The sequence below is a fragment of the Hordeum vulgare genome, chromosome 2H (assembly GCF_904849725.1).
Source record: "Hordeum vulgare subsp. vulgare chromosome 2H, MorexV3_pseudomolecules_assembly, whole genome shotgun sequence".
Lineage (NCBI taxonomy): Eukaryota > Viridiplantae > Streptophyta > Magnoliopsida > Poales > Poaceae > Hordeum > Hordeum vulgare.
Genome location: NC_058519.1, coordinates 612,212,973 through 612,236,255, shown reverse-complemented (window position 1 = coordinate 612,236,255; position 23,283 = coordinate 612,212,973). Strand labels below are relative to the sequence as shown.

The 23,283-nt window shown below is 41.7% G+C and overlaps 1 protein-coding gene across 1 annotated transcript; it reads right to left on the bottom strand.

The window, feature by feature from the left end:
- Positions 1 to 2,775: 2,775 nt before the first annotated feature.
- On the bottom strand, positions 2,776 to 7,189 carry LOC123430792 (F-box protein At3g07870-like). Its single transcript, XM_045114630.1, has 6 exons — positions 6,779 to 7,189; positions 4,521 to 5,910; positions 4,317 to 4,436; positions 4,097 to 4,192; positions 3,956 to 4,015; positions 2,776 to 3,033 (listed from the first exon to the last, which is right to left on the bottom strand). Exon 2 carries the CDS (start codon positions 5,838 to 5,840, stop codon positions 4,950 to 4,952), a length of 891 nt encoding a protein of 296 aa, XP_044970565.1. The 5' UTR covers positions 5,841 to 5,910; positions 6,779 to 7,189; the 3' UTR covers positions 2,776 to 3,033; positions 3,956 to 4,015; positions 4,097 to 4,192; positions 4,317 to 4,436; positions 4,521 to 4,949.
- Between the last annotated feature and the right edge of the window lie 16,094 nt (positions 7,190 to 23,283).

The following is a 23,283-nucleotide window of genomic DNA, read 5'->3' as shown; positions in this document are numbered from 1 at the left end:
AGTAAATAAACGAGGACTTTTTCGAGTGCGAGTAAATGAAAGAGTTGTTGAACGTTATCATGTATTTTAGCCAGACAATTACAAATAATAATAATTACTACTTCTCGTTAAGAAACCATTATTTTTGTAAAGGCAGCCTGCACAAATGAACACAAAGTCCTCCGTTAATCAATGTAGTCCAGCCCATGAGAGCAAAATAAACTTGGAGGCCCTCGTCAATGTAGTTGCATGTACTATTGAAGTGTATTTAGAAATCAGACCATTTCAGCACTATTATTGCCTCAGTTACCATGATAAGCTGGTCTGTCAGGTTGTCCGGACCGCATTGTCAGAGACTCAAAATGTCTAGGACGTCCGCACTCGTAAAAGGTGATGTCATCCCATATTCTCGTGTCCTAGTAGGAGCGGTGATCCCTAGCTAGGGCGTGGGTTTAAGGGTGGTCAAGATCCCGGTACGTCCAATTTCATGCCCGCACGCATTAGGTGCCTTGACACCTATTGTGAGGCGATTTGTGCCGGTCCAGTTTGCCAATTCGGGGAGTGAATTCCTTCACCGTGTTTCTATATATTTTATTTTATTTTTTGTCTTGTTTTTTCCAGGTTTTTTTTCCTTTGTTTCTTTTTTTGTTTTTCAGTTGTGCGCTTTCTTTTTGTTGTTATACACAAAATATTTTTCTAATATACGATGAACACTTTTCAAATATACATTGACCATTTTTAATTGTACCTTGAATATTTTTTAACATATGGTGAAATTTTTCATGGATGGTAGACAATTTACAAATACATTATGAATATATTTTAATATACATTGAGCATTTTATTATTATGTGGTAAATCAGTGTTAAATACACACTAAACATTTTCTCGACACACAATGGACATTTCTCAAATAGATGTTGGACATTTTTTAATGACTTTCATACTTGTAAAATATTAAATCCATACAGAACTAAACAACCTTTTTGTAAGAAACCCGAATTTAAAACTCATGAGGATAAAAAAATGGTTCAAGGGACCATACATCTAAAGTGAGGAGGCCTACTAAGCTTCAACCATGTGCGAGGCCTCAACAACTTGACACAAATAGGTGTTGCATAATTGAATATGAGTTATGCGCGGAATATATGGAATCAATGAAAACTTCATTCGAATACGAATCCAATAATACAATTTTATAACATATCACTTATATTTTGCAATCAAGTATATGATCAAAGTTTACCCAAAAATTAAAGGATGCCTAATAAATCCGGAGTGAGATAATAGAAGAGATGTTGCCTGAGGAACACACAGTCTCATATCGAGCCCAATTTCAGCAGTCACATTCAGGACATGATTCACTCGAGCATGCACTAAGTAAATAGTCAAAATAATTCAAAGAGACCCTCTGTTGCAACTAGATTTGCTTAAAAAGTGCCACATAGATGCTTACACGTAAATAATTTCTAACGGCGAACACGAACCTATTTTACATAAACTAAATAGAAAATGTGAAAACACGAGTAACCTACCATTGATTTAAACTTTACAAATAAAACATAACGGGACAAGAACAAAATCACTACCCTCTATTTTTAATAAGTAAATAAAACACCACATCTCAACATTTTTTTGGAATATACACATCTCCACATTTTGTCTCACGAGGCTAAAAACCATGACTCCAGGAATAGTACCTCATCATTAACCATCAAAAGCAATTCTAATACCTAGTCCATTTTACCTCCTTCATGTGGCGCAAACGCATTTCACAAATCAATTGGAATATTTGTTAAAACCGAGCTGGATAAAAAAATGATGGATACCACTAGTCCTAGGGTTCTTTGTAGTACACATTTCCCACATCACGGGAACATTCATCAATTCAACATGGAGGGTAGCATAGCATCTTCCCACCTCATGTCTAAGACAAAAATATTAGCCCTAATGCGAGCGTCAAGAAGATTCTATGAGTAGAAGAGGAGGTAGAGGGGGTACTGACAAGAGTGGTCACCGCGCAAACTCCATCGTCAATGCGATGCTCTTGGCTCGTCGTCAGAGCATGGTCGCGATTTATCTTCGGTAGAAAGGAAGGAAGGAAGAAAATATGGTGGAGATATGTATTGTTCCGGAAGGTGCATCTGGCCGAATGATGGTTCTATCTATGGGCTATGATTTCAAATTAAGAGCGGAGTTTCCTCTTTAGCATATTTGAATTAATTCTCTAAAAGAAGAGGAATTGTTTTCTCTTCCGCTAGGGAGATTTATATGGTTTGGAAAATATAATTGTTTGATACAGAACAAATGTTGTAAAATGTAATTTCCATTACATAGTGTAGATGGAGATCCCCAAATCATTTGTTAGTAAAACCGAGCTAAACGGTCCTAAAGAAATAAAATAAAGAGTTGGTTGAACAACAATATGAGCGAGCTAAGAAGAATGTCACACTAAACTCTCAAGTCTTGGTATTGTTACCAACATTATGATTTCATGTAGAAATTTTCCTTGCTCATGCAACAACTGTCCAAGTCTACATACTACAACTGTTAGTCCAAACTTAATACACTTTTAACCAAGTTGATTGTGTTTTTCTCTATCCATGCACTAAGGAATGTTTACCTTTTTTGCAGAAAATTAATAATTCCAACCAAGGATAAAATACACAAAGGTTTGCAATTTATGTAAAAATTAAATTGATATTCACAGTGGCTAGAGTTGGTTCGAATCTTCAAATCAAAGGTCGGTGCAACTTCATCGCCATGCAAATTTTTAATGTCTCAAATCAACGAATATGTCAATAGGATCACACACACACTAAACATGTGTGATAAATATCATAAGTTTTAAAGAAAGAAACATAATATCACATAGATGGTAGTTTGGAAATGATTGTTTTACATCACATACATTAGGATAAAGTAGCAAGAGCTGAACAACTATCTCATCAAGATAAAAAAGATTGCCATGATATGCTCTCAAGACTCAACCGTATCCTCGCCATCATTGTGATTCTGGGATGAAATAACATCATTTGAACTCGAAGGACCCACCTATTACATGAGTAAACATCAATACACAAGACTATGATACTTCCATAAGAGGACACCACTGGTCACGAAAATCTTGTCTTGCTAGGAATGGAAGGAATGCGTAAATGTTAATTATTTCCTTGTTCACAGAAAGATAAGGCACTCAACCAGGATCTATCTTGCCATTAATTTTGAATTCAACATGTCAAATCAATAAAAGAAGATAAAATGTAAATTTTGGGATGAATGGTATCGGTGACATTTACTCTCGATCCATGGTTCCTTTAACTCTATTTATGTTGCTTTATGTCATGTATAAATGTGTATTATTTTGAACCATTTGCATGAAAGCAACCCAAGAAACTAGTAGTTCCATGCTCAATTAGTGTGGTTGTACTAAACTGGTCATCTTTCACAAAGTTGCCCAACAATGTATAAGCAAGAAATGCAGAAAGAACATGTTATTTAATGATGAAATGTTGAACTACCTAGCAAGACCTATATTAGTGCAAGTTCTTAGTTCATAGTATGGAAGTGTGTAGTTATAAGTTAATATAGGAATCAGGAAATGTAGTGCTTTGCAACAATGCTATATTCAAAGTATTTACAATATTAAGTGTTATTTCTCATGCAATGTGAAATAACTTGACTAGTAACAACCTTGGTAAAAACACAACAAAATCACTAACCAGGCAACTTGAACATGTAGCATAAAGAACATAAGTACCACATGGGTGCATTTTATTTTGGTGAAACATAACTTTACTTTAACATAAGTAATTTATTTGTGTGACCAAATATAACATAATTAATTTATGTACATTTCAAGATAATGTTATTTGCTTAAATGCATAATAGACTAGATTAGGAAAGTGATAAGAGAAACAAGGAATCTAAAGTGGAAATGAATAATAATAAAAATTAGGTCAAATGTTAAAATTACCTGATATTGTATAGCATTCTCCGTCATACGAACTATCCTCCAAATTTCCTCATCAAAAGCCTGTAGAAACGTTAATTTTAGTAATTTTTCATTTAGGGACAATTGCGATGGATTCGAACAGTAAAAGTAAACACACTATACCACGCAAATATCTCCATACTTCTTCATACGAGAAAGTAACTTTTGTGTATCCCGCTTTTGCCCCACCAAATTAAACCGTCGGGGGGATCTTGGATACTGTAGGGCCAAGACATATGTTACTAGTCAAATTGTTTTCTTTATCTTAAGATATGGTTACTGATTGTTCAAACTAATATGTTAAAAAAATTATATTAAATTCTATTTAGGTAAAAAAAAGTACCTTATTTGGAAAGACCGGAACTATGTGATCAATTCGTATGCCTATTTGTTGTCGAATCCCATCATCTGATATACTCTGCACACGATGATTGAGTTGTATGCCAGTTTGCTGTGAAAAGACCTATTAAATAGTAACTCAAAAATTTGTTAGGTATCCCAACATAACGAATTTATGTCAAGGTAAATTTTCATTAAGACAACATACAGTCATGTCATGCTCCTTCTGATAAATGTGGCTCCACATCTCATCTTGTCGAGAGAGCTCGTGCTCCCAAGACTTCCACTTCTTCAATTTCCAACCTTCCCTCTTCTTTGGCCTGCGCACAATGCCACCTTTTTTGTATACATCTAAGCGTACAAGTGACTCCACATAGATGTAGGATTGCATGTTGTCCGGCTTGCGAGGGCTAAAATCTAAAAATGGGCGAAAGTCTAACAACCCCGCCCTGTTTAATATCATAGCCTCGATATTCCCCTCATTCCCATGCAATTCATGAGAAAATAGCCTCCTATCATTTCTTTGCATCAATAGCTTATTCCCATAAGCCAAATTTGGACCTGGAATGTAACCTGCTGCATGAATATTGTACTTCAGGCTCCACCTATGCTCCACTTTGTTGTCAAGTGTCCAGATTTATAGCTTACCATACACAACTTTGTGCCAGGTTTGAGAGGTTGCTATACATATTTTACCATCTATCTCTCTGATCCAGTACCTCCTGGGACCACCATGAACACAAATTTCGGGTACTGGTGTTGGCAGTTGTATTTGTGAAAAAGCTTCTTCACCAAGATCAAAGCACATAACAACATGCTTCGAGCTAGCTGCCATATCATCAGTTAGCCAATACATTGTTCCACCAACATTGACTAGTCCAGAGTTTTTGATACATGTCAAACTTAAGGCTTCTGGGGTTCTTATGTCTTTCCATTTCTCGTCACCAAGCTTGTAAACTTGAATCATGGTGAATTTATCTCCATTTTGGGGGCGTTCCTCAACATAGTCACCCACTAAGTGTGTAATTTTGTATTCTCTTGTCAAAGGGTGAAACCCAAAACTATAGAACAAGGATTGATCACCACTCAAATTCTTTGTAGGTTTCTCAAGATGTAGACATTCGCCAGTTGCAAGGTTAGCTATCTTGATTGTTGATCTGTTTGTGTATAAGCAAATAATCCCATTACATGAACCACAAAGGAAATCATCAGGGTCAATCGTTGGCACTGCATATGTTGATTGTGACCCAGCTTTATCAATTAGAATAGCATCACTTGGGTAATTTTTTCCTGCAGCATAATCTTTTTGGAAGAATATGAAGGAATAATGAGACGCGTGCTTCAGGTGTGACGTGACAAAATTAGGATCCCGGATCAAGGTTTTCCAGTGTGCACAAACACCAACACACACCAATAAAGTGCTCACAGGAAGCCGAAAAAATATCCGCTCAATGAGATCTCTCGTGAGACAATTTATGAAACATTCCTCATTTCTTTCCTTCTTTGAACAAGCTTCCTCAGAAACCATAATAAGCAGAGTATAGCCCACTGAGATAGTCTAACCATAGAAATATTTCACAAGTACCTGCTGGGACACACTAACCACAGAAATATTTCACAAGCACACATTTTAGTAAAATGATAATGTTTACCCCATATATATAACATCTAAAATAACTTGTGGTACAAATAAGGATCAATTTTGACATGATGGCAAAAAATCCTCAGACTCCAACATCCAAGATCATGCTATTTGGTAATGAAATAATAAGCGACCTAGCATGAGCTATATTAGTGCAAGTTCTTAATTCATCATATTCAAGGGTGAACCAATGAGTAAATGTAGGAATCATGACATTTAGTGTTTTGCAACAATGCTCAATTCAAAATATTTATGTATAATCTTGATGAAGTAGTTCATTCTTCTCCGATGTTAAATAACTTGACTAGCAACTACCTAAGTAATTAGCAACACAACAAACTCAATGCCAAGGCAACATACACGTGTATCAAATAAAATAAGTATACACATAAGCACAAATTAAAATATTTGGTGAAACATAGTTTTGTTGCAATTGAAGTCATTTATCCATACAAATGAATACAACATAATTTGTTTGATTATATTACAAGATAATTATCTGATCAATAGCATGAGATACAAGATTAGGCAAGTGTTAATGAAAACAAGCAAGCTAATGTGGAAAGGAATAACAAGATCTGGTAATTTTACATTTGATCTAATATTTTTTATTTCTTTCCACTCTTTTGTGAAAAAAAGGAAGCAAAAAGGAATAAAAAATATATCAAATGTAATATAACCAGATCTTGTATAGCACTCTTCGTCATACTAAAGGTCATCCCAATTGTTGCATATATAGCCTATAGACAGGTTAACTTTACTAATTTGACATCATCCAGAAACAATTATAAATTATACTGTTCGTGAATATAAACACAATATACCTCGCAAATTTCCGCATCTTTCTTTGTATGAGCAGTTGCCTTTTCTATATCCCTCTTTCGATCCACCAAATTAGGTCGACAGAGGTATCTTGGATGCCGGAGTGTCAAGACTTATGTCATCAAGGTTGCGGTAGTTGCTTCAACTATATCTACACAAGATGTGTAAGTCGGAAAAGGCACCCCGACATCAAGCCACAATTCGGTACTCAGGGAAGCGGCGTGCAACAAGACTATAGATATTCGCTAATGGATGGCATGAATAAGCGAGCGGGGAAGCCTGCAGAGAAGAGGTAGGGGTGAGAGTGTGGTTCTGGGGGAGCTATGGATGCGTGATGGAACACTATATTTTCGAGCGAGGAGGCGGCCGCGGCTAGGATGGAGGGGGCGGTGGCAGCTAGGATGGAGGGGGCGGCGGCGGCTAGTATGGAGGGGGCGAGAGAGATCGAGATATAAGTATATATACATATGTGCCTAGGCTAGGGTTTTTTGTGGGCCATCGGGCCAATTGGCTGGGAGGCTAGTAATTTTGGGCTTGTTTGGGTCGTAGGCCCATAACACAGTATGAAATATTTGGAATTTATGAGAGAACTAGAGTCTATTTGGATGGGCACGAATTATTTGGTTTGCCGAGGCCCATGTGCTTTTCCCATTCTTTTTGTGACCACACTTTAGGAGAAAGGCTTGTGACCAAATTCTAAGCAAGGTTTTATGGGAGAGCTTTTATAGGTTAGTTATTATTTCTTCTTATGCTTATAAGTGTTTAATATACCACCATCATAATATCTTTGTTGTTCAATATATGTTGGTGCTAAAAACAGGGTCGGTTTAAGAGCTACCAACTCTTCCACACACACACACGGGCTAAGAGAATTATGGCCATGCGTTATAGATTATATAAACAATACATATTTATTTCAGCAGTATTCATATACGGGTGTTTTGCTTATGCTTAAAGATTCAGACTCTCACTTTACCCATCGAGTAGATGATTCGAGTCATTCTTACTAAAAGGTACCCCAAAAATACCGTGTTGTGCCGCAAGTCTTCTCTCAATGTTTAACACTTATATTCTTATAAGTCGCATTTTGTTCCGAAATATTTATTTTAAGTGCTAATTGTTATATGCTCATATGCAGATCTTTGAGAATTTAAGCACCCCATCAAGCAACATGTTAACAAAGAATTTTTTACTACTTCTTATGCGCCATGTTAAAAGAATAATATCTCATTGTAGCTCATTTTAATTATCCTAATGTTGTTACCCCTTTGACAACCTAAATATGTGAATGCATCTCAACTCGGTGTAGATGTGTTGTGGCCATGAAAGGCATTAACTATTAACTAACCTATATTTACGCTCCATATCATCTAGCTTCTGTTTAGTTAATCCCTATCTCTAAAACCTCTAAGCTCAATGTGTGCTTGGTGCTGCTCCTCTTTTTATGGTGGTGTTCCCACCTACCGATGAGTGATAACCTCTTACCTGTTGGACTGCTTGAAATTGAAAAGCAATATTTGTACATGTAAACATCTCATACAGCATCCAAGAGTCACACATATTGATGGCTAAATAGACCATCATTAAAGGAACAAAAAATAACTTATAAGGTAAAACTGGCGAAGCAAGGTCTGTGTCTATGTCTGGTATATCTATATCTGTTATGTGCAAGCTTACTATTTTTGTTCAAGATAGTTGCAAGATTCAAATTACATACAAGCCTTGTTGCACTTTGCAAAAGGCATGTGCATATATGTCGAGAAGATCAAAACCTACACACAACAGGTGTTTGCCATACAATGCCAAAAGGCCTTTCACTTGCTTTATAGATAAAACATAACCGTAACACACACTACTGGAAAAAGGACTAGTAGTGGCAGGCGAAAAATGGCATTCGTGGTAGGTTACACGCCAAGGCAGACCCGACACTAACCTCCCGCCTGTGGTAAAATGCCACGAGTGGTAGGCCTGGGTCTGCCATTGCTAGGCATGTCACCACTAATGGGCCTGGATTTAGGCCCGCCACTACTAATTTGGGCCTGTAATTAATTCTGCATGGATTGGCGTGTTACCATTGGCAGACCCAAATTCAGACCCGCCACTGATCTGTGTACGAGGAGCAGAAAAAACGCTGCCATGGTAGATTAATTTGGTGGCATGGTAGCATTTTGCAATTCATACAACAAAATGTTAATACATATATACATACATATAGTCCCATGAAATATGCACTTAGTCCATACATAAACATATTTTCCATAAGCGTACAATGTCCCATAAAATATGATTCAGTTCGTCAAAAAACATGATTCAGTCCATAAAAAGGAATAGAAACTACAATATTCCAGCATATCATATAAAAAGTTAGTTCAACAACATCAAATTTGCATGCAGCCCTTGATTGTCTTTGTCATTAGCTCTCACGTCCTCAGTCTTGGTGCATTTGCTAACCTTGTTAAAGACAATAAACAAAAAAGTAAGTAACGATCAAGGCTATAAAAATAAGGCAACATAGATGGGTAGATGTACATACACTAGAGTATGATTATGAACCCACTATCAAAGCATGGTAATGATATGTGTACAACCCCACTAAGCTTAAACAACGGCACTAGACAACGAAGTATATCATGTAAACTACAGAATACACAAATATAGCAAGAATGACATTACCTTAAAGAACAAGATAAATTGCATGAAAGAGAACAAAATTTTCTTAGAACAATTCACCAATACTGATGGGGAACGTTGCATGGGAAACAAAAATTTTCCTACGCGCACGAAGACCTATCATGGTGATGTCCATCTACAAGAGGAGATTTGGATCTACGTACCCTTGTAGATCGCACAGCAGGAAGCGTTAAGAAACGCGGTTGATGTAGTGGAACGTCCTCACGTCCCTCGATCCGCCCCGCGAACCGTCCCACGAACCGTCCCGCGATCCGTCCCACGATCCGCTCCGATCTAGTGCCGAACGGACGACACCTCCGCGTTCGGCACACGTATAGCTCGACGATGATCTCGGCCTTCCTGATCTAGCAAGAAAGACGGAGAAGTAGATGAGTTCTCCGACAGCGTGACGACGCTCCGGTGGTGGTGAAGGATCTATTCGTGCAGGGCTCCGCCCGAGCTTCGCAGAAATACGATCTGGAGGAAAAAAACGTGGTGTTTGTGGTCGGGCTGCCGTGGCAAAAGTTGTCTCAAATCAGCCCTAAAACTCCACTATATATAGGAGGAGGGGAGGGGAGGCTTGCCTTGGGGTCTAAGTGTCGGGTAACGTAGCATAAATTCAAAAAAATTCTTCCGCATATTCAGATCTTCCTATGGAGAGACCAGCAACGAGAGAGGGGTGAGTGCATCTTCATACCTTTGAAGATCGCTAAGCGGAAGCGTTGCTGGAACGTGGTTGATGGAGTCGTACTCGCGGCGATTCAGATCACGGTGTGATTCCGAACTAGTGCCGAACCACGGCACCTCCGCGTTCAACACACGTGCAGCCCGGTGACGTCTCCTGCACCTTGATCCAGCAAGGAGGAGGGAGAGGTTGGGGAAGATCTCCGACAGCACGATGGCGTGGTGTCGATGTAGAGACGAGGTCTCTCGGCAGGGTTTCGCCAAGCACCGGCACAGAGGAGGAGAAAGAAGAGCAGGGCTGCACTGAGGGAGAGGGAAAACTGTGTCTCCAAAAGCCCAAAAGTGCCCACTATATATAGGAGGAGGGGAGGGGGGTGCCACCCCTAGGGTTCCCACCCTAGGTGGTGCGGCAGCCCCCCAGATGGGAGGTGCGGCGGCCTGGGCAGGGGGGAGGGGTGGCGCACCCCTAGGTGGGCCTTAGGCCCACCAGCGCCTAGGGTTTCCCCCCTCTCCACCTCCTGCGCCTTGGGAAGAGTGTGGGAGCGCACCAGCCCACCTAGGGGTTGGTTCTCTCCTGCACTTGGCCCATCTAGCCTCCCGGGGTCGTTGCCCCCTTCCGGTGGACCCCCGGGGCCACCTCCGGTGGTCCCCGTACGTTATCGGTGACGCCCGAAACACTTCCGGTGTTCGAAACCATCCGTCCTATATATCAATCTTTACCTCCAGACCATTCCGGAGCTCCTCATTACGTCCGGGATCTCATCCAGGACTCCGAACAACTTTCGATAACCTCGTATAACAATTCCCTATAACCCTAGCGGCATCGAACCTTAAGTGTGTAGACCCTACGGGTTCGGGAGACAGGCATACATGACCGATCCGTAGTACGTCATCGTGTGACTAACTCCTTAGTCACATTGAGCTCATGATGATGTTCTACCGAGTGGGCTCAGAGATACCTCTCCGTCACGTGGAGTGACAAATCCCGATCTCGATTCGTACCAACCCAACAGACACTTTCAGAGGTACCCGTAGTGCACCTTTATAGTCACCCAGTTACGTTGTGATGTTTGATACACCCAAAGCACTCCTACGGTATTCGGGAGTTGCACAATCTCACGGTCGAAGGAAAAGACACTTGACATTAGAAAAGCTTTAGCATACGAACAATACGATCTAGTGCTACGCTTAGGATTGGGTCTTGTCCATCACATCATTCTCCCAATGATGTGATCCCGTTATCAATGATATATAATTCCCATGACCAGGAAACCATGATCATCTATTGACTAGCGAGCTAGCCAACTAGAAGCTTGCTAGGGAAACATTGTGATCTATTTATTCACACATGTATTACTGTTTCCTGTTAATACAATTATAGCATGAACAATAGACGATTATCATGAACAAGGAAATATGATAATAACCATTTTATTATTGCCTCTAGGGCATATTTCCAACAGTCTCCCACTTGCACTAGAGTCAATAATCTAGTTACATTGTGATGTATCGAACACCCATAGCATTATGGTGTTGATCATGTTTTTCTCGTGGAAGAGGTTTAGTCAACGGGTCTGCAACATTCAGATCCGTATGTACTTTACAAATCTCTATCACTCCACTCTGGACATGGTCCTGGATGGAGTTGTAGCGGCGTTTGATGTGCTTCGTCTTCCGGTGAAACCTGGGCTCCTTGTCTATGGCAATGGCCCCAGTGTTATCACAGAAGAGTGTCATTGGACCCGACGTGCTTGGAACCACTCCAAGGTCGGTGATGAACTCCTTCATCCAAATTCCTTCATGAGCTACTTCTGAAGCAGCTATGTACTCCGCTTCACATGTAGATGCTGCCACGACTTCTTTCTTGCTGCTGCACCAGCTCACTGCCCCACCATTCAAAACATATATGTATCCGGTCTGTGACTTAGATTCATCCGAATCTGTGTCGAAGCTAGCACCGACGTAACCCTTTACGACGAGCTCTTCGTCACCTCCATAAACGAGAAACATTTCCTTAGTCCTTTTCAGGTACTTAAGGATATTCTTGACCGCTGTCCAGTGTTCCATACCGGGATCACTTTGGTACCTCCCTACCAAACTTATGGCAAGGTTTATATCAGGTCTGGTACACAGCATGGCATACATAAGAGAGCCTACGGCTGAAGCGTAGGGGACATAACTCATCTTCTCTCTATCTGCTGCCGTGGTCGGCGACTGAGTCTTACTCAATCTCATACCTTGCAAAACTGGCAAGAACCCTTTCTTTGATTTTTCCATATTGAACTTCTTCAATATCTTGTCAAGGTATGTACTTTGCGAAAGACCTATGAGGCGTCTCGATCTATCTCTATAGATATTGATGCCTAATATGTATGCAGGTTCTCCAAGGTCCTTCATTGAAAAACTCTTGTTCAAATAGGCCTTTATGCTCTCCAATATCTCTATATTATTCCCCATCAATAATATGTCATCCACATACAGTATGAGGAAAGCTGTAGAGCTCCCACTCACTTTCTTGTACAAACAGGCTTCTCCATAAACCTGTATGAACCCAAACGCTTTAATCACCTCATTAAAGCGAATGTTCCAACTCCGAGATGCTTGCACCGACCCATAGATGGAGCGCTGGAGCTTGCACACTTTGTTAGCACCCTTAGGTTTGACAAAACCTTCTGGTTGCATCATATACAACTCTTCCTTAAGGTTCCCGTTAAGGAACGTTGTTTTGACGTCCATTTGCCAAATTTCATAATCATAAAAGGCGACAATTGCTAACATGATTCGGACTGATTTCAGCTTCGCTACGGGAGAGAAAGTCTCTTCGTAGTCAATTCCTTGAATTTGTCGAAAAACCTTTGCGACAAGTCGAGCTTTATAAACGGTTACATTACCGTTTGCATCAGTCTTCTTCTTGAAGATCCATTTATTTTCTATGGCTCGCCGGTCATCGGGCAAGTCCACCAAAGTCCATACTTTGTTCTCATACATGGATCCTATCTCGGATTTCATGGCTTCAAGACATTTGTTGGAATCTGGGCCCGCCATCGCTTCTTTATAGTTCGAAGGTTCACCGTTGTCTAACAACATGATTTCCATCACAGGGTTGTTGTACCACTCTGGTGCCGAGCGTGCCCTTGTGGACCTTCGCGGTTCAGTAGTAACTTGATCCGAAGCTTCATGATCATTATCATTAACTTCCTCTTCAGTTGGTGTAGGCGCCACATGAACAATTTCCCGCACTGCGCTACTTTCCTGTTCGAGAGGGGGTGTAATTACCTCATCAAGTTCTACCTTCCTCCCACTTACTTCTTTCGAGAGAAACTCTTTCTCTAGAAAGGATCCATTCTTGGCAACAAAGGTTTTACCTTCGGATCTAAGATAGAAGGTATACCCAATAGTTTCCTTAGGGTATCCTATGAATACACATTTCTCCGCGTTGGGTTCGAGCTTTTCTGGTTGAAGTTTCTTCACATAAGCATCACAGCCCCAAACTTTAAGAAACGACAACTTAGGTTTCTTGCCAAACCATAGTTCATACGGTGTTGTCTCAACGGATTTAGACGGTGCCCTATTTAAAGTGAATGTTGCAGTTTCTAATGCGTATCCCCAAAATGATAGCGGTAAGTTGGTAAGAGACATCATAGATCGTACCATATCTAATAAAGTGCGATTATGACATTCAGACACTCCGTTGCGTTGCGGTGTGCCAGGCGGCGTCAGTTGTGAAACGATTTCACACTTCCTTAGGTGTGTGCCAAACTCATGAATCAAATATTCTCCTCCACGATCAGATCGTAGACACTTAATTTTTCTGTCACATTGATTCTCGACCTCACTCTGAAATTCCTTGAACTTTTCAAATGTCTCAGATTTGTGCTTCATCAAGTAGATATATACCCATACCTACTCAAATCATCGGTGAGAGTGAGAACATAACGATAGCCACCGCGAGCTTCAACGTTCATTGGACCACACACATCAGTATGTATTATTTCCAATAAGTCGGTTGCTCTCTCCATTATTCCTGAGAATGGAGTCTTACTCATCTTGCCCATGAGGCACGGTTTGCATGTGTCAAATGATTCAAAGTCAAGAGACTCTAATAGTCCATCAGTATGGAGCTTCTTCATGCGCTTAACGCCGATATGACCAAGGCGGCAGTGCCACAAGTATGTGGGACTATCATTATCAACTTTATATCTTTTGGTACTCACACTATGAATATGTGTAACATCACGATCGAGATTCATCAAGAATAAACCATTCACCAGCGGAGCATGACCATAAAATATATCACTCATATAAATAGAACAACCATTATTATCTGACTTAAATGAGTAGCCGTCTCACATTAAGCAAGACCTTGATACAATATTCATGCTCAAAGCTGGTACTAAATAACAATTATTAAGGTTTAAAACTAATCCCGACGGTAGATGTAGAGGTAGCGTGCCGACGGCGATCACATCGACCTTGGAGCCATTCCCGACGTGCATCATCACCTTGTCCTTGGCCAGTCTCCGCTTATTCCGCAGTTCCTGCTTTGAGTTGCAAATGTGAGCAACAACACCGGTATCAAATACCCAGGAGCTACTACGAGCGCTGGTAAGGTACACATCAATAACATGTATATCACATATACCTTTAACGTTGCCGGCCTTCTTGTCCGCTAAGTATTTGGGGCAGTTCCGCTTCCAGTGACCCTTTCCCTTGCAATAGAAGCACTCAGTCTCAGGCTTGGGTCCATTCTTTTTCTTCTTCCCGGCATCTGGCTTACCGGGCGCGGCAACGGCTTTGCCGTCTTTCTTGAAGTTCTTTTTACCCTTGCCCTTCTTGAAACTAGTGGTCTTGTTGACCATCAACACTTGATGCTCTTTCTTGATTTCTACTTCTGCAGACTTGAGCATCGAGTACAACTCGGGAATGGTCTTCTCCATCCCTTGCATGTTGTAGTTCAGCACAAAACCTTTGTAGCTTGCCTCGAGTTCCCCCAGATTTGATCTTCCTCCGCGGCGCTTCTCCTCCCGTTCCAGTTGGAGGGATTGCCCCTCCTCCCCTTCCTCCTCCATGTGCCAAGGACTCCGGTACTGCCCGTATCCTCCTTTTGTTGTGTTGGTGTTCTTGGTTCTAGGGTTAGGGGCTAGATGCATTGGCTTCATTATTGTGGCATGATTTTGTCTCGTACATGGATAGGAGGAGAGATGTTGGGAAGTGCCTCTATTTGCGTTGCTGCATAGGATCTGCATAGTTTTGGTCCCTTATGTCTTTAAATCTGCAGCATTGTGGTTAGATCCATGTCTTGTTCCTCCAGATCTGTAACCACGCGGTACTACCGCCCTGTCGGAGCGGTACTACCGCTAGCGCACGGTACTATCGCCCTGACCGAGCGGTACTACCGCTCGTGGAGCTGTACTACCGCCCTGACCAAGCGGTACTACCTGTCGTGCAGCGATACTACCGCCCTGGTCGAGCGGTACTACCGCTCGCGCTCGACTTGCTGCCTATGCTTGCTCTCATTTGTGTTTTGTCCTGTGTTCTGGATGTTGCCATGACTTCTCTTGTCGTTTTCACGTGTTTGTGTTGCGTGTCTCAGGTGGTGGCTCCCGTCGTTCCAACCCAATTCGCAACACCGAGTCCAAGAGGTACCGCAACACTGAAGAACCGGAAGGTTCCCGTCCTTCGAAGCGCAGCGTCAAGAAGACTGCATCAAAGGATAAGGAGTCCACCATTGACTATGACACTATGGCTCTCAAGGAGTTTGCGCGGTGCCGAAAGCAAAACCCGTATGTCAATGAGAGGGAGATGTTCAGGGGCGGTGAGATGTTCTGGACCAAGCAGCAACTCATGATCTATCAAGATGTCGTCCTGACTAAGAAGAAGAAATTTGTTCCAATGCGGTGGATTGATCTCAATCATCTCCGGAAGGATACTGAATATTTTGGAGAGGCCCTGAGGATGATTGAGCAGCTAGGTATTGAGGATATCTTCACTTTTCACTATGACTTCGATCCAGAGGTAGTGGCTCAATTCTATGTCTCTGTCTTCTTCCATAATGATGAGAATCTCTCTTTGACCTGGGTGAATCATGGCGAGAAGATGACTGGCTCTTGGGCTGAGTTCATGAAGCTTTTGAGGATCAATTTCGCTGGGATGCATAATTCTGTTGGCCTGCACCCTCATCGCAACCCTGATACCACCCCCAAGGACAAGCCGATGGCTTTCAATGCATGTCAGGAAGGGTGTGCTCATTCCCTTCTTGGATATCATGCATCGGGTCTTCCGCAACACTCTGTTCCCTCAGGTTGGTAACAAAGACGAAGTTCACTCCTATCTGGTGGACATGCTCCTGATGTGTCAGGAAGGACAGACACAGCCCAATGGGCCACTCGATGTGGAAAATGTGATGTTTTGTGAGCTTCAGATGGTCATATACAACCGTAGGGTTCCCATCTATGGGCCTTACTTGTTCTACTACATCAAGACTAAATGGGATGAGTCCTTCCCTCGCAGGGCCTTTCCTGCACCCACGGAGTTCTTCAGCCATGATCCCATCAAACTGCGCTAGAAAGAGAAGTGGGCCAACACCTCCACTTCACGTTCTACTGATCACATGGCGACCGGGGAGGAGACTGCTGCTGCTGGGGCTGTGGGCGGCCCTGCTTCACAGACCCGCTCTTCTGCTGAGCCATCTTGGGCCAAGAAGCTGAAGGCACAGATGGGGTCCCTGAAGGACCAGATGAGGACCTTATTTTGCATGCACGCAAAAGGACAGTATCTTACTCATGTGGCTCAGAAGGAGAACCATTAGCAGAATAAGCGCCTCCTGAGGACGCTTGATGTACACGTCTCTAGTGGTTTTGAGGATGTCATCACTCCAGAGGCTACCTGGATGCAGGCTAGAGACTACCAGTGGGATGGGACTGATCAGGAGGTGTCTGACGAAGAAGAAGAAGATGCAGCGGGGTCTGATCACGAGGAGCAACACGATGATGATGAGGACGATGAGGACGCTATGGATGTGTGTGCTGAGGATGACTGAGCTACCACCCGTGTTCGCGTTCTCTCTGCCTTTTTGGTGTACTGATGCCAAAGGGGAAGAGAGTGTTAGAGATTTGCCTTTGGTTTTTAGTTCGTGTTTGGGTATTTCTTTCCTGAATTTGGTTGGTTTAAGTTTGTTGGATATTTTATTATGTGTGTGAAGACTCTTCGTCATATGGTGTGAGACATATGATATCCTTATATTATCTCTAAAGTCTCTCTATATACTTAGCCTGTGAGATCATTTATCTTGTGCCTTTATCTTTATGCTCACATGTCTATGTTTTCATTAATATCATTTTGTGCAAATCCGGTATTGTTATCAATCCACCAAAAAGGGAGAGATTTATAGGGCATATTTTGTTCTAAGTAGTTTTGGTGATTGATGAGAGCACCTCTGCGGACTAATCGTGTGCATTGAGCATTTCAGATAATACATCACATGGCACAAGATGTTTCGTCGCCCCTCGGTGTTGTTCGAGCACGGTGTTTCCTACGGTTCTCTTTGGTAGTGTTGAGTAGTAGGAAAGCCGTACAATTAAGAGGGGATCCGCGTCGGAAAGGTTTGGATGGAATCAACTCACACACGCGCACATTTTCTTTCCACCACCTTCTCTTTGCGGCCATGGAGCACCCGCTTGGTCTTTCCTAGCATTTGCAAAGGGTCCAGTGGTATTACCGCTCAAGCTGACCGGTAGTACCGCTCGCTAGCGGTAGTACCGCTCCAGATGAGAAGTAGTACCGCTAGCTGAGTGATGACCCACAAGTGTAGGGGATCTATCGTAGTCCTTTCGATAAGTAAGAGTGTCGAACCCAACGAGGAGCAGAAGGAACTGACAAGTGGTTTTCAGCAAGGTATTCTCTGCAAGCACTGAAATTATCGGTAACAGATAGTTGTGTGATAAGATGATTCATAGCAAGTAGCAAGTAACAATAGTAACAAAGGTGCAGCAAGATGGCCCAATCCCTTTTGTAGCAAGGGACAAGCGTGGACAAACTCTTATAGGAGGTAAAGCGCTCCCGAGGACACATGGGAATTTCTGTCAAGCTAGTTTTCATCAAGTTCATATGATTCGCGTTCGCTACTTTGATAGTTTGATATGTGTGTGGACCAGTGCTTGGGTGCTTCCCTTACTTGGACAAACATCCCACTTATGATTAACCCCTCTCGCAAACGTCCTCAACTAAGAAAGAAGAATTAAGACAAGTGTAACCATAGCAATAAACTAGTGGATCCAAATCAGCCCCTTACGAAGCAACGCATAAACTAGGGTTTAAGCTTCTATCACTCTAGCAACCCATCATCTACTTATTACTTCCCAATGCCTTCCTCTAGCCCCAAGTTATGTATTCAACGTTCACATAACACCACTAGAGGAAAAACAACATACAACACATCAAAATATCGAACGAATACCAAATTTACATGACTACTTATAGCAAGACTTATCCCATGTCCTCAGGAACAAAAGTGACTACTCACAAAGCATAATTATATTCCTGACCAGAGAGGTAATGAATAGCATCAAAGATCTGAACATATAATCTTCCACCGAGTAATCCAACTAGCATCAACTACAAAGAGTAATTAACACTACTAGCAACCTTACAAGTACCAATCGGAGTCGCGGGACGAAGATTGGTTACAAGAGATGAACTAGGGTTTGGAGAGGAGATGGTGGTGATGAAGATGTTGATGGTGACGAGTCCCCTCCGATGAGAGGAGTGTTGGTGATGACGATGGCGACGATTTCCCCCTCCGGGAGGGAAATTTCCCCGGCACGACACCGTGCCGGAGCTCTAGATTGGTTCTGCTCAAGTTCCGCCTCGTGGCGGCGACGGCTCCTCCCGAAAGCTTCCTTATGAATTTTTTTCTGGGATGAAACCCTCCATATAGCAAAAGATGAGCGTCGGAGGGGAAACAGGGGGCCCACAAGCCACCCAGGCCCGGCCAGGGGGTAGGTCGGGCCTGGTAGGCTTGTGGCCTCCTGGTGGCGCCCCTCTAGTACTTCTTCCGCCCAGTATTTTTCATAAAATCCAAAATAATTCCCCGTTGATTTTCACGGCTTTTGGAGTTGCGCAGAATAGGTATCTCAAACTTGCTCCCTTTTCAGACCAGAATTCCAGCTACCGGCATTCTCTCTCTTCATGTAAACCTTATAAAATAAGAGAGAAAAGGCATAAGTATTGTACCGTGAAGTGTAATAACAGCCCATAAATCAATAAATATCAACAAAAAAGCATGATGCAAAATGGACGTATCAACTCCCCCCAAGCTTAGACCTCGCTTGTCCTCAAGTGGAAGTCGAGATCAACAAATATGCCCACATGTTTGGAGATAGAGGTGTCGACAAAACAAAGTACGGACATGCAGGCATCATGATCATAATTAGAACAGCAATAGCGTCATATAATCTCTTATGCTAAAGTGACAATTCCTTCATAAAGTAAAGTACGGATCAAGAATCTTACTGAGAATTGACAACCAATAGCCTTTAATCACTGAAGGAATTGCAATTTATCATAACATAGGAAAGAGTCAAATAAGAGCTTGTAAAGCAAATCCACATACTCAATCATCCTTTCGTCTTCTACAATTGCTAAAACTCACGTGGTACTCATGAGATCAAAGTTTCAGTTGGACACAGAGAAAGATGGGGGATTATAGTTTCGCCTCCCAACTACTTACCTCAAGGGTAATGTCAACAATAATAATTCATGAGTACTTACTTCCAAGTTGACATATGAATATAGATCCTTCCCTAGCACATGACGTTAGCCAAGATAAAGGCGAAATAGGGAATTGGTGTCGATCACCATGACTCTTTTAAGGACAAAAAGTAAAGGTACGAGATAGGCCCTTCGCAGAGGGAAGCAGAGGTTGTCATGCGCTTTTTGAGGTTTGGATGTGTGGCCTCTTAGTGTGAAGGAACGTCACTTTATATTGCCTCCTGTGATAAAGAACTTTATTATGCAGTCCGTCGCTTTTATGTCTTCCTCATCACAGGTTCGTACAAAGCTTATTTTCCACACACTAATAGATCATACATATTTAGGGAGCAATTTTTATTGCTTGCACCGATGAAAACTTACTTGAAGGATCTTCTTCAATCCATAGGTAGGTATGGTGGACTCTCATGGCAAAACTGGGTTGAAGGTTTATGGATGCACAAGTAGTATCTCTACTTAGTGCGGAAGTTTTGGCTGATATGAGGTGGAAGCAAGCGTCACATGCTAAGAGATCTCTAGTCATATAACATTGTTTGGAACCAAGCAAACATAACTCATTATGTTGTCTTCCTTGTCCAACATGTACTTCTAAGCATGTAATAGTTTAGTGAGTGTTCACAATCATAGATGGTGTCCAAGATGATATATTTATATGTGAACCTCCCCTTCTTTATTACTTCCTATTAATTGCAACAATGACCAAGGTCTACGTTTCTCCACCAGCAACAAGTTTCAATCAACATTCTTTTTATATGTGAAGCCATCACTCCCCATAAGATCAATACATGGTCTTTCATGCTTTTGTTCCTTTTTTATCATTCTTTTCTTTAGATCATGGCATGAGGCAAGGTCCTTAACTAAAACACTCTTTATTATATGACTCATGAACTCGAATACATCGGGGGTGACACAAAGCAAAACTCAAGCCTAAAACACTAAGAACTTTATTCTACTAGAGAAAGATAGAGCCTCGAGAGGTGCTTCCCGATGTCATTGGCATCAATCTTGTGCTTGTTGGTGAACTCCGTGATCATCATGTGGTTGGCGTTGAGTCCGTGTTCCACCATCCCTTGGCACTTGAAGACTTGTTGCTCCATTGCTTCGAGCCTCACCTCCATGCTTCCAGTCTTCTTGGGCCCCTCAACATCACGGATGTGCAGCACCCCCTCATGCATCTCGATAGATTGAGGATGTTGCAATACTCCCGCGAGGTAGGGATTGATGACCTTCTTGAAGAACTTGTCCTTCGGAACTTTTGGGGACGTCATAGCTATCTAGATATGTCTGCACAGAAGCTCGAAACAAAAATAGAGGAGATTTGCGTGATACGAGGGTCAGACCTTTCGGGAGAATATATAATGAATTTATCCCAACAAAAAAGGAGTACTCCACAAGAAAACGGAGTCCGGGAGGCACACGAGGTGCCCACAAGCCACCCAGGCCCGGGCAGGGGGGTAGGCCGGGCCTCGCAGGCTTGTCGCCTCCTCGTGCACTTTCCGGACTGCTTTAAGTTTTTCTATTTTTCTAAAAATTCCAAAACGGAGGAAAACTGCTACTGGAAAAGTTTTGGAGTCGGTTTACTTACCGAATCACATACCTCTTCGTTTTCGGAGTCTAAAACAGGCTGATAAATATCCCTTATGTACTCCTCCGGAGTTATGGTATTAATGATATTGCTTTCACCATTTATGGGAGTACGTGAGATATAATGCTTGATTCTTTGCCCATTTACAACTCTCGGAAAATTACCTTCCGTGTTGTTGATCTTGATGGCACCAGAACGATATACTTCCTCAACAATGTAAGGACCTTCCCATTTAGAGAGAAGCTTGCCTGCAAAAAATCTTAAACGATAATTATATAGTAAGACATAATCACCTACATTGAACTCACATTTCTGTATCCTTTTATCATGCCACATCTTAACTTTTTCTTTGAACAACTTGGCATTTTCATATGCCTGAGCTCTCCATTCATCGAGTGAGCTAATGTCAAATAACCTCTTCTCGCCAGCAAGTTTGAAATCAAAGTTGAGCTCTTTGATTGCCCAATAAGCCTTATGCTCTAGCTCAAGAGGTAAATGACATGCTTTACCGTAAACCATTTTGTACGGAGACATGCCCATGGGATTCTTATAAGCAGTTCTATAAGCCCACAGTGCATCATCAAGCTTCTTAGACCAATTCTTTCTAGACCTATTAACAGTCTTTTGCAGAATTAGTTTGATCTCTCTATTACTTAGCTCTACTTGATCACTGGACTGAGGATGATAGGGCGACGCAATTCTATGGTTGACATCATACTTAGCAAGCGTTTTACGGAAAGCACCATGAATGAAATGTGAACCACCATCAGTCATTAGATATCTAGGGACTCCAAATCTAGGGAAAATAACTTCTTTAAGCATCCTGATAGAGGTGTTGTGATCAGCACTACTAGTTGGGATAGCTTCTACCCACTTAGTAACGTAATCAACAGCAACTAGGATATGAGTATACCCGTTGGATTTTGGAAAAGGTCACATATAATCAAAACCCCAAACATCAAATGGTTCAATGACAAGTGAGTAATTCATAGGCATTTCCTGACGTTTACTGATATTACCTATTCTTTGACATTCATCACAAGACAAGAAAAATTTACAGGCATCCTTGAAGAGAGTGGGCCAATAGAAACCTGAGTGCAATATCTTGTGTGCAGTTCTATCTCCCGCGTGGTGTCCTCCGTAAGCCTCGGAGTGACACTTCTGTAGGATCTGTCCCTGTTCATGCTCAGGTACACAACGTCTAATAACACCATCTACTCCTTCTTTATGAAGGTGAGGATCATCCCAAAAGTAATGTCTCAAATCAAAGAAGAATTTCTTCTTTTGCTGGTATGTGAAACTAGGTGGTATATATTTAGCAACAGTATAATTTGCATAATCAGCATACCACGGTGTACTATGTGAAGCATTGATGACATTCAATTGCTCATCAGGAAAGCTATCATCAATAGGTTGTGGGTCATCAAGAACATTCTCCAACCTAGACAAGTTATCTGCCACGGAGTTCTCAGCACCCTTCCTATCAACAACATGCAAATCAAATTCTTGTAGCAAGAGAACCCATCTAATAAATCTAGGTTTAGCATCTTTCTTTTCCATAAGATACTTAATAGCAGCATGATGAGTGTGAATAGTCACCTTGTAATCAACAATGTAAGACCTGAACTTTTCACATGCAAACACGACTTCTAAAAATTCCTTTTCAGTAGTAGCATAGTTTCTTTGGGCACTGTCTGGAGTTTTACTAGCATAGTGAATAACATTCAACTTCTTATCAACTCTTTGTCCTAGAACAACACCAACAACATAGTCACTAGCATCACACATAATTTCAAAAGG